The sequence below is a fragment of the Sebastes fasciatus genome, chromosome 18 (assembly GCF_043250625.1).
Source record: "Sebastes fasciatus isolate fSebFas1 chromosome 18, fSebFas1.pri, whole genome shotgun sequence".
In the NCBI taxonomy this organism is placed as follows: Eukaryota; Metazoa; Chordata; class Actinopteri; order Perciformes; family Sebastidae; genus Sebastes; species Sebastes fasciatus.
In genome coordinates, this window is record NC_133812.1 from 25,802,949 (window position 1) to 25,814,992 (window position 12,044).

The 12,044-nt window shown below is 42.3% G+C and overlaps 1 protein-coding gene across 2 annotated transcripts in view; it reads right to left on the reverse strand.

Annotated features, from left to right (window-relative positions):
* Positions 1-12,044, reverse strand: part of ezrb (ezrin b) — a 45,811-nt gene that overhangs the window by 27,544 nt on the left and 6,223 nt on the right. For both annotated transcript variants that reach the window (XM_074615292.1, XM_074615291.1), the window contains one exon: positions 5,484-5,567. In XM_074615292.1, coding sequence (XP_074471393.1) covers positions 5,484-5,567 — 84 coding nt within the window. The remainder of the gene's footprint in view (positions 1-5,483; positions 5,568-12,044) is intronic.

A 12,044-nucleotide genomic window follows, 5' to 3' on the forward strand; every position in this document is an offset into this window, starting at 1 on the left:
CATTACAGCACACTTGTAATGCACTGCAGAAGGATTTATTTTGTGTTTTTGTAATGATTATGTACTGAGGTGGGTCACACAGATACAGGTATTGAAAATGGCATGTTTAAATCAAATCGAAATGTGGATTTGGAGAATCGTGACACCCCTATTAGTAGACAAAACAGATGTTGACAAACTGCATAATTTGCAGTTGAAAAAAGGTAATAATTGCAATATATCTTACCACAATACTCAGGATATCATAAAATGTTTAAAATCTCAATAAGATCGTATCGTGACTTAAGTATCGTGATAATATCGTATCGTGGGGCTTCTAATAGATATGAATAAAACTTAGGGGCCACACTCTTTTAACAAGCTCTTATAAGCAGAAACAAAATTGCTTCATTTCGGCAATGATTATAAAAAACCTCAGTGAAACATTTGCAGTCAGGTAGTAACTAAACCTTTCAACAAATTCTTCAGCGCAGCGTCACCACCCACGTCGGACTCGTTTTAGGTTGAAGGAAGGTTGAAAAGTTGCAGCGCTGAATAGGTTAACAGTTAGCATGACTCGAGTCTGCGGCTTCGTCTCACAGCGATCTGACAGAGAGTGAAAGTCTCTCCGTCTGGTTTATGGGAGCTCGGGCACTGTGGTGAGAGAGAGGAATGCCACTGGGCTGAAACAGCATTACTCACTACATCCTCTGGGCTGAATAGCGTGGAGTCCTCCAGCGACGGAGGAGGGGAAGGGAGGGGTTCACCAGCACAAAGATGAAGGAGTGTGCTTGGTGGTGGTGGTGAGGGGGCCAGTGGGTGCTGCTGGCCCAAAGGAAATGGGTCTACTGCTGTCAGACCACACATTCATTGTGACAGAACAGTAAAGGGAGTGTTACAAGTTGAATATAGTTCTGCTACAATACTACAGTGCAGAATAATAGCCATCAAGCAATAAGTTCCCTCTCTTGACTTGGAACAGCCTTGCAGCGATTTCTGAATGCGTCTTTGACATGTTGGGTTGGGTGTATACGTGGACTAGTTTCATATTTTGCTCCTGGCACCTGTCAGCCAGTTATTTCAGACTTGGATTCAGTTCAAGACATTGTTGAAGTGTTTAAAATGTTGCTATGTTTTCAGCTGTTTAACACCAACACTTCTTCTGGCTTTTAACCAATCCAAACCAGCTCTCAAGAGCTGAATACTAGGGTTGTTCCGGTACGATACCAGTATCGGTTAAGCCAGTTTTAACCCAGAAAAAAATCAGGAAATCAATTCTTCTTCACCGCTCCAAAACAGTAGCCTTCACTGTGCTGTCGCCCTGGATGTATAGTATATATATAATGTTTTATAGCAGCAAAGAAGAACTGATTGCAGGTAGTTTGTCACGTGACGATAGCAAAAAACAGTGCGGTGCTAGTGGAGAGTGTAACGGTAGTCAGAGCGAGGAAAATGTCAGCCATTTGGCAATATGTACAGTATGTAAAGCCTGGGCCACCCAGGGGACATCAGCAGCACGTGGCGGCTGTGGAACTTGTTGTTTTTTATTTCCGCGTCCATGTTAACAGGTTAGAGCAGCCACACAGCCCACGTGAGCAGCGCGGCTCGGCTGCGTCTCTTCTAGAGATTCGAGGTCTCGCCTATTTTTACCGCGAGCGGTTCACAGGAACAACAAGAGAGTGAACGTGATCTTTTGACAGTATATTGACATAAAAGCAACATTACTACAGCTTTAATGTCTAGACATCTGTAGAATATGTCACGGACATGACAAAAAGTAAAGATTTATTTTTAAATCAACACTTCCTGCTTCCATTTCAAAATAAAAGCACTCAATCACTTTTTCTGTGGACAGAATTCCTTCATTTGTTAACACAAGGCTTTTATTCTGAAATATTTACAGGACAGTGTTGTAGAACATGCAGTGACTTGCAGAGCTCCATGAATGAATAAAGTACGGGGTTTTAATTGTGGATTATTACTATTATTTACAAATTACCACACGGTTCTTAACCTTTTTCTGTCTGAAGTAAATATAAATGACATTTATAATTAAATTAAATGGCCATTATGAACGGTAAACTCTATGTCGAAAGAAAGAGCTGGTAGCAGCAGCAGAAACGCTGCCAGTGAGGTAGCCGTCACGCACTGCTCCTGCGGGCAGCCTGGCCCAAGAGTTAGGCTTCTGTTTCGAGGGGTGGCACTAAGCGTTGCCAATTTCAACACCAGCAATCTTATAAAACATTTGAAGGAATGGTATCCTTCCCGAAAAATCTCATATTGGAACATCTGTACTGAATACAGGAGAGAGCATCTGGAGATTGGGATGATGAACACGACAAACACACTGAGGACAGACACAACTAACCAGTACGTCATCTACTGTAAACCACTGAGTGAGAACCAGACTGCTGGGATTTTTCTAATTCAGGCCCAACTCAAAATGAAACGAGCAGCAGAGAGCAGTTGTATGGAAGTGAAACTGAGCGAGGGTGTGTAGGGGAGCGGCAGAATAAGAGCAGCATGGCAGGGAGACTAAGGTTATGATCAGTGCCGACCACACAGGCCACGCCAGGCCTCACACTCGCCCTGGAAATGAGCTCACTGCTGTTACTCAGCATTTCCACAAAACCTGTCTAACACTGTGCGAGTGTACTCGTGTCTGTGCAGCTGATTACTGACACAGCACCCGTTTAAAACTAAATCAGGCTGCTGACGGACTTCAGGGACCGCTAAATGTCAGCTGCTCAGACTTCAGACAAGGTGTGAAGCGTCGTAGACCTCAAATTAGTAGATTGTATCTTTGAGCTAAAATAGAGCAGTGAGCCGTCTCTGACACTATCACAGGGAGTGAGTGATTATCTGTGGCACACCCCACCGAGAGCCATTCTAACAAGTAGGCGGGGGAATTCACCCACACCTATAAATAGGGAGATGTCAAAAGGCGAATATCTGGGTCCTCGGCTATTCCTTCCTAGAACAAAACCACGCAGCTTTAGAGCAGAAGCCCCGCTGCTTTATTCCTCAAAAAACACGTGTCATAAGCCAAAAGACATCCTTAAACAAGCAGCGACATCAATATCACCAAAATATTATGAATATGGCTCTTATTCTAGTGGATTTTTAGGGATATTATGCTTTACGTGGTTGTATTTTTTGACTAGAATGTTCTCAACATGAAGTTTGAATCCCCTGACACGCAGCCATAACACACACACAGCCGGCTACACTTGCTATTGAAAAACGAGTTATACAGGAAGTGGCTAAAACAATGCCTTTCCTCCCTCGGTGCTGTCACACAGCCTCAGAGGAGGCTCAGGCTAATGACATGTCATCTACATTTGGATTTCAAGCACTGAGCTTCACAATAGAGTTTTACAACGAGAGGAAACGTTGCAAATTAAAAAGAGAAAGCCCTCCTCGCTTCACAATAATGACCGGTAAAAGAAGCCACAAGGGTCATGGACAAAATGCCACGCCACATATATGACCACTTTTAGTTATTACATAACCACATCCGGTGTCATGGACAAACATGAACTAACTTCAACATTCAATGCACACCTGATGAAAGAGATAATCAATTGAGGTCAAATTATGGTGGCATTCATTTATAAAAAGTGTGTAAAAGTATTATTTTACTATAAACAAGACATTTTTTTCTATATAACCATATATAATAATAATAATAATAAGATATAATAAGAAAATGTGACTGAGATTTCCTAAAAAGGTTCCAAACACCATAGGGTTTGTTATGTTTCCATGATTGCAGCCACACCTTTTACTCTGCACTGTGTGACTTCCTCCACTAATGCCATCAATCATGAGTTTAATTAACGGTTTCAAGTTCTCTTTGTTCACTTACGTATATTAAGTTGCAATTTTTCATCACAGGAAGCCATTCATAATAATCCCTGAACCTCAGCAGCGGGAAGACAAGAAACTGATAAAGACACTCGAGGTCAAAAGCTCCTGTAATCTCGTCTGTAGGAGATAATTTTTCAGACCTGGATGCAACGAATGGAAAGAGCTTTGGAGGGATGATAATGAGGGCAGACACTTTCTCCTTTTACTAACACAGACCTCTGGCAGTGACGTCAACCCGGTCAAGGCCCAGACACACCAAACTGATATCAAAGAACTAGCGACGATGAAGGCTGACTGTTGCGTCACCTCACGTCGCCTGTGTCTTGACCAAAACGTTGCACTCGAACACACCGCAAAGACTACAGCCGACGGCCGACTACCACGTACATCCTGCGTCCGAGTGAGATGAAATAACTCTCCACACCAGCAGGTTGGGGTAGTCTGTATTCATCATTCATAGAAGGGAAACCGGAAGACCGAGCACGGCGGATATACAAGCCGTTGTTATGATACGTACATGAAGCAAAGCGGCATTTGCCGACCATTTTCACACCACTCTCGCTCACCACTTAGCTTCATTCCAGACGGCCATGTAGCTGTAAAAATATCCGTGTGTTGGAATGATCAGATGAGATGAAGATGAAAAATTAGAAAAGCCTTCTGTGTTCGTTTGCTTTTCTCCCTTTCGTTTCTCTTCTCGTGCACTGATTCAACATGCTGAATCGGACAAAAAGCTGCCGACAGGGGCAGACTAGTGCCAACAGTGCGGGTCACACCGTAAAAACTAGGGCCGCAGATACTCACTGACGGCCCGACAGTGTCAGGACCTTTAGGCTAGTTAGGTGATGGAGGATGTAGCAGTTTATAGTAGATATATATAAAGCAACAGCAGCGTGTAGCTGTATTTAAAACACAGATGTGGAAAAAAAATAAAAAAATCACAGTTTTATTTAACTTGTGAAACACATAATAGATAAAAAATATGTCCAAACCTAATGGGTGGAAACGGGCGGCAGCTGCTGCCCTTAAAAAATGCCTTGAAACCCAAGCAGCAGGCCCAATTTTGGACAATCTAATTAAAAAAAATATATATATATATATGAAAAGTTGTGGCTGGTCTGAAATTTACAAGAAGAATTCTGCGTGCAAGTGAATGCAGCGTGAGATGACGTTCCCTGCCCCTAAACTCCAAAATGTGTAACTATTCCTTTAACTCTACAAATAACTTTTTGTGTATGTATTGAATAAGTACATTGGCTTTTATAAATACCACTAGAGTGCGATTGGCTGACTTGTGTTGATTGTTTGTATAAAACTTTATTCAAAAATGATTCATTTCGGCGCCTGGGTTAGCTCAGTTGGTAGAGCGGGCGTCCATGTATCAAGGCTTGGTCCTGACCGCGGCGGCCCGGGTTCGAATCCGGCCTGTGGCCCTTTCCGCATCCACTCTCTCTCTCCCCCCTTTCCAAGACTCTATCCACTGTCCTCTCAATAAAATGGAAAATGCCCCCAAAAAAATAACTTTAAAAAAAAAAAAAAAATGATTAATTTCCACATAATTTTGTTTCCAAAAGTGATATTGATAACATATTTATAGGTCAACACTGATGCTAGAGAACTGATATGCACCGTACCTGGTCAAACAGCTGCTTGCCGGTGGTGCTGGGCTGGATGGCAAACTCCAGCTCAGCGTCCATGGTGGTGACGCGAACATTGACCTGTGGAAAAACATGAGAAAACGAGAGTTCAAACGCTGACCCAGAGCAACAGAAGAGGTTCTCATACTGTAGGTATAAGGGCCTATACGTGGTAAAGCATGCCAGACTGCACAACACTGCTCCGGTGTGTGTTTGTGTGTGTTTGGTAAGGGGGTGTATTTGCAGAGTAAACACATGGGGCTCTGTGTTTATCTCTGCTTTCTCAGAGCCAGACGGGCTGATTGAAGGCAATTCTGCTGCAAAATCTGAGCTGTTTTTTGGTACCCATATTCAGTGAACTTTTGATTTTAAGGAACATATTAGAAACACTAACTCCACTTATAAGCTACCAAGCTAAAAAAGAAGCATCATGGATGTTATTCTGAATGGTCAGACTGAAGAGAAGAGGGCTAAAATAAGGTAGCTACTTCAGTCATTCACTCCCATTCACAGAAAAAAAAAAAAGGCACGTCTTTCATTTCTCTGGTTAATGATCCATCAGAACGGCCTGTGCACACACAAAAAAAAAAGAGGTGGTCATCTAACTGAAACCTGCTTTATGAGCCGAGAATGTATTCTAGGATCCACCCCAGTGATTAATGTGCGATTTCAAAACCATTACAAATACCATGACTGGTGCAGAATAATGAAAACTGACGTCAACTGTATCCCATAATGGAGGGGGAAACAATAATCTGTGTTGTAGGTTTGATTAGTAATCAGCAAAACGGCTTCACAAAAGGCCCATGCAACAATGCACAAATATTTACAATAGCTGCTTTGAGGTAATGCACATACTGATTCTCAGTGGGTTATAATGTCAAATGTCTCTGGTATTTGCGGGGGTTATGAAAAGACCCTCAAAGTATTGACTGAACTTATTAATGCTCAGTGAAAGCGACACAAAGAGGTTGGTGGACACGGAGTACAGAGAGAGAGAGAGAGAGAGAGAAAGCCCCGCTAACAGAGCCCTTCAGTGACATCTTTCATCTCCAGCCCATTGTGAGCAGCGCTGAACAAATTCAATGACGCCCACTGGAAAAGGGGATGTCTGGGGCTGCAGCAGTGACTCGTCTGGTGATTCAGAGTCCCACTGATTCCTAGGAAGCTACAAAGGCTGAGCAACTAACTGACAGGCTTAAATCCTAAAGAGAGGGTAAATCCAATCACAGCATTGGATGCAAAGCGCCTCACCACAGCGCTGTCCAGGATATTGTAAGAACACAGTAGTCTAGACAGTGGATTTTCAAGGATGCCACATTTTTTTCACCCGTGTGTCTCCTGCTTTCAAGTAGACTCACTTGGGGTCAAAACCCAGGATCTGTGGCAAGGTTGCTTAAAGCCCCCCTCCAGTGTATTTTGGCATTTCTATGATATTTCATATTTATTTGAGTCATTTCCTGACTAAGTTGATTAGCCACACTGTTTGCCAAATCGCTTTTCAGACAAATAATTTTGTGCTCAAAGTAAAAACAAAAAGAAGGTTGGTAAAATGGGAATATGACGTCTGACTACAGTAGAAGCTGCAGGTCATAGGTCATCCTCCAAGCTCGTTTGAGTCTTAGCAAGACGATAAATCTGTTTATCTGTCTGTCAGTTTGTCTTTCTAGTTAGTTAGCTAGTTAGGTGTAGTTAGCTAGCCCAACTCGTTGCATTAGCTAACTGAGGGTTTTCATTTCATTTGTTATTTTCCTCCACCTTACTTTAGTGTGTTTAATCAACGCAGTGAATTACATAAAATACCACCGGCAGAATTAACACAACACACTGACTGTCTCTCTCACTCGCTCTCTTCTTTACCGTCTCCTCCTGCTGGAGATAAATTAACGGGAAGCAGCCGATACCGGAGGTTTGCGGGCCTCTAACAACTCCGAACGACTGGCAGCGCACAACTTTCAGCCCAAAAGAAAACAAGAGCAAAGTCCTGTTAGAGAAATGAACGAATCACTGAGCAGCCCGATGCGGTGTCGGTGCTGGAGGCTGAGGCGAGAGCGACCGGTGCTGGTGGACGGTGCACATCCAAAACGTTCCGAAACTGCATTTCAAATGCCGGACATCGGCAACATGTCTATCCGTCCTCCGGTGCACTGTGGCCGGCGTGCGGCGGTGCGGTTCTTCGGTGCAGCAGCAGCCAGACCGCCGCCTCGCCAGGAGGAGACGTTGAAGAAGAGAGCAAGAGAGAGAGCGAGTCGGTGTGTTGTGCTGATTTTTGTCTCATTTGTGGTCTCACAAACTCATCTAAACTGGGTTGAAAAACGATGCAATCTGGTTGCTATGGTAATGGATTACGTCTGACTATAACCCACACCCCCATTCTCTGTTTGAGAAAGAACATTAACCAAAAAACAGGAAGTAAAACTGTCTGGAGGGGGGCTTTGACAAAACCTCAGAGCCACATAGAGTTTGCTCTGTCCCACAGTGCCACATGTGCATACGATTTGAAACTTTTGGGACTCTTGTACCAGCTTCAAGTCGCTGCTAAAAAGCAGGGGAAGGAGGGGAAGCAACTGCATTTACTTTACACAGCAAAACAAAGATCCCCTTTCAGCTGCAGCGCCCCAGCAGCCCCCCGCTATCATCATCTAGAGGAGCCAGATTACCAAAAAAAACTACCACAAAACTGCAGCAGAAGTGATCAGAAAACTGCCCTAAGAAGTGACATGTTGTTGAAAAGTGATTCTAGGATTTGGCAGAAGCAGCTCTGACAGATTCTGGATGCTTCTCTCAACCTCACGGTCTATATTTATTTACAGCAGCTACAGATGGAGCACCTAGAAAAATTTAAAAAAAGCAGCAGAGAATGGAATATGTGAATGTGTGGAGCAGACGAGCCAACAGAAACCACTGAGTGAGTGATATCTGATCTCAAAGTTGAATCCTCCAACGGTAACTCACAATAAACTGAGCCCATTCAGAGCGGTAAAGAAAACATGACACATATGCTAAAAATATACCGGGCAAGGACCCAGAGTTCCACAATGAGCAACTTCAGTCAGAGGAAAGTACAGGCGTTCATATTAACCGTCTAAACCCCTGCTTCACAAGGCACACCAGTGAGAACTGACTCAGTCCTTTTAGCTACAGGAGCATTGGTTCAAAGCTTCTACACATTTTCATTCTATTGGAAGGTACAACGTTTTGGTAACCAAGAATGAATAACAACAAGTACGAGCTTGATGGTAACGCAGGCGTAGAAACAGTAGATTACAGTATTGAGGACCAAAGAGTGATCAACAGTGTGAAGGATTTCTTGGTTCTTTCTTGGTGAAACACTTTGAAATACATTTTGTTATGTTAAAAAGGAATAGTGCGACATTTTGGGAAAGACGCTTATTCGCTTTCTCGCCAAGAGTCAGATGAGAAGAACGATACCACGTTCACGTCTGTACGGTAAATACTGTATGTAGCTACAGCCAGCAGCTGATTAGCTTAGCTTAGCATATAGACTAGAAACTAGCCTGGTTCTTTAAAGAAAGTAGGGCTGGGACGATCCGACTATCTCCTGATTCGATACTATCACGATACTTGAGTGCCGATTCGATATGTATTGCGATTTTTAAGTATTGCGATTTGACATTATGATTCACTGCGATTTTTGTTAACTTAACAAGACTCGGTCAATACCGAGTATATGTCTGGACCGTGTACGGTCAGTCTGAAAATGTGTGGCTAAATTGTTAAACAAATAGTCAGTCGTCATGTCTGTAATGGTAAATTCAGGGGTACATGTTCACCAAAGCGTCTCGGTCAGTCCTTCTTGCTGGTAGCCATCAGGCTCCACAACCAAGGCTGACCCCCACATGAAAAGTGCACTATCTGGACTATCTGGACCATCTGGACTATCTGGACTACCTGCAACCACCTCTCCTAACCACTGGTGCACTTTAAACTTACTTTACAGTACATCCAGGTTCATCTTATCTTATCTTAAGTCCGGCGAGGTCCTCCTGTTAATTAATCAACCAATCATTCCTCAAGAATGCCAAATATTTCCTGATTTCACCCTCCCATATGATCATAAACTGGACAATCCTTCCTTCACACTTTTCATTCATTGGGGAGGTTGAGGAGCTGCTCTGGGTCACGTTAAAGAAATGAGGTAGTCATCACCTAGCTAGTTAAACTGTGAATAGGTTGCACCGCATTCTTCAGTGAACACCATTCAATATTTAACCCTCTGCATAGTTTGCATTTCTTCACAAGAGCCTTTTGCAACAGGAGTCACCATGGGGATTCCACTGAGACGGTCTGAGAGTAATATAACCATAAAGGACGGCTACTACTGAGAGAGAACAGGCCCATTGTGTCCTTTATTATGTTTTTAGGAAGTGACTTATCTTGTAAGTGTATTTTCTAGAGGTGGGGAAAAAATTTATTTTACCTATGTATCGATTTTGAAAATTATTTTTGTAAATGCCAGAATCAATATTTTTGCTTCATGTGAGTCTATGCGGAGGTAGAAGGAAGTTACCACTATTATTGTTGTAGACTGAGTAACGTGATCTGTTCCGTATCCGTCAATCAAAACAAACCGCAGCTGGCCGCAACGAGGAACTGTAGAGCACCCTGAACTGACATCTATGTTAAATGCATTCAAACGGCCCCGATGGAGCTGACCATGGATGTATAAAGAGAACGGAGCTGACGGGAGAGCTAGAGACGACCTTGGTGAAGTTAGAGGAAGTATACACGTATGACTACGTCTGGTTTTAAAAATAAGGTGAACTGTATATACAAAATACATATATGGAAATAAGATTGATTGGATTATATTCACCAGAAGTATAAAACATGACATGTCCCTTATAAATGAATACCACTAATTTGTGAGGGGAATGTCTTTATTCTTTGATTTTTGGGTTGCTGGAAAAAATGTAATAAATAATTCCTAACAATGACTGATATATTTGACTTCAGGACATCTCTGACTACATACATGCTGAAAATCAAACATTTTAATGTATTAATTTAGATATTTTTCAAAGTAAAAGTCCCTAAAAGTGTATGATTCAACTTTTTCCCCAAAGTACAGTGTTAAAAAAAAGTTAACAAAAATCACAATAAATCATAATGACATGAAATGATTGGGTTATCAATTACTTAAAAGGAACAAATACTAACAATAGGATTGGACATGAAAAGGAAACACCCATCCATGTTGAACGTGGCCACGCCTTGTATGGTTTGTGTCACTGGGCTGTGACCGCGAGGAAACAGGATTCTGGGAGAGGCGAGGAGCGCTATCCTTTACGTCTGACAATGTGTCATTCAGATAAGTGAAACATGAGTCACACAAGCACCAACACAGGAGTCTTAACTACTCCTCAAATCTGGCCCAACGTCCTGCCGCCGCCGGGCGCCTTGGTCCTCTGTCGTAAAAGTCTCTTTTCCAAACAATGTAGGAATGTTTGAGTTCAAGCCAAGTATCTGAGCTTGAAATAAGTCCTGTAGGTTTCTGTGCCAGTTAGAATCGAATTTAAAGCAAGTTGGCACTTTTATCCTCTTTGATCTTTGGACTGCAGTTACTTTAGGAAGAGATTAATAACCTTGTATTAGGTTTTCATGACTGCTCAACCTCATTAATGCAAAGCAAACACATTTAAAATGTTGTTTTAAAGATTTTTAGGGGCATTTCATTGTATTAGGTAACGATTAGTAGTTAAGAAAGAAGACAGGGAAGGTCAGGAGAAAGAGACGTGGGGTGTATACAGTATATGGCAGGTGTCTAACACCCAAAAATGTATGACTCAAACAACTTGCCTTGAAGACACAGGTGCATTCTGGTGCATTTTCCACAATTACACTTGTATGTTCTAATCTGAAACTTCTTTAAGACTTTCCTACAGGTTTAATGACAATTTAGTTTGCCCAAATCTTTACAAATTAAAACGGCATTAGACCGTATTGGTCAATTAACAAAAGGTACCTGTTGTCAGGTGCCATCGGACATTAACATCACCATGATATTGTGAGTCCAAGCAGATGAATAAGATGAATGCAGGTAGTTTTAAAAGGTAAGACATATGGTGCCTTCAAATGGGGTCGTGTTTACCGTGTTCATATGAACGCCCCCTCTTGTCGTATTCAAGACCTCGTAAGTGGAAAGTTTCTGAAAGCTTTACGAGATGTGACGTGTTTGTTGACGTTGTCAGAAATGGCGGAGGTTCATATGGAAGTTCATTTTTCGGTGCACAATAAGTGAATATATTGTAATTTTAGTCGTATATTGTTTTTCTTCATAACTGTATAACATGTCTGAGGAAAATGTTGATATTCCCAACGGCTTCATCTTTTTCCTCTGCCATTATTTTGTCATTGTATTACCCGCTTGCTAGCTCGCTAAATTGTCAGCCTCTGTGGCTTCTAGACGCCGACAGTAACGTTAATATTTGCTGTTGCTTAGCAGCGGTATTCTCACGACTTGACCACTTGAACGCCAACTTCCCATGTTGTAAACACGAGTTCACCAGTTCCATTTGAAGGCACCAATTCATGTAT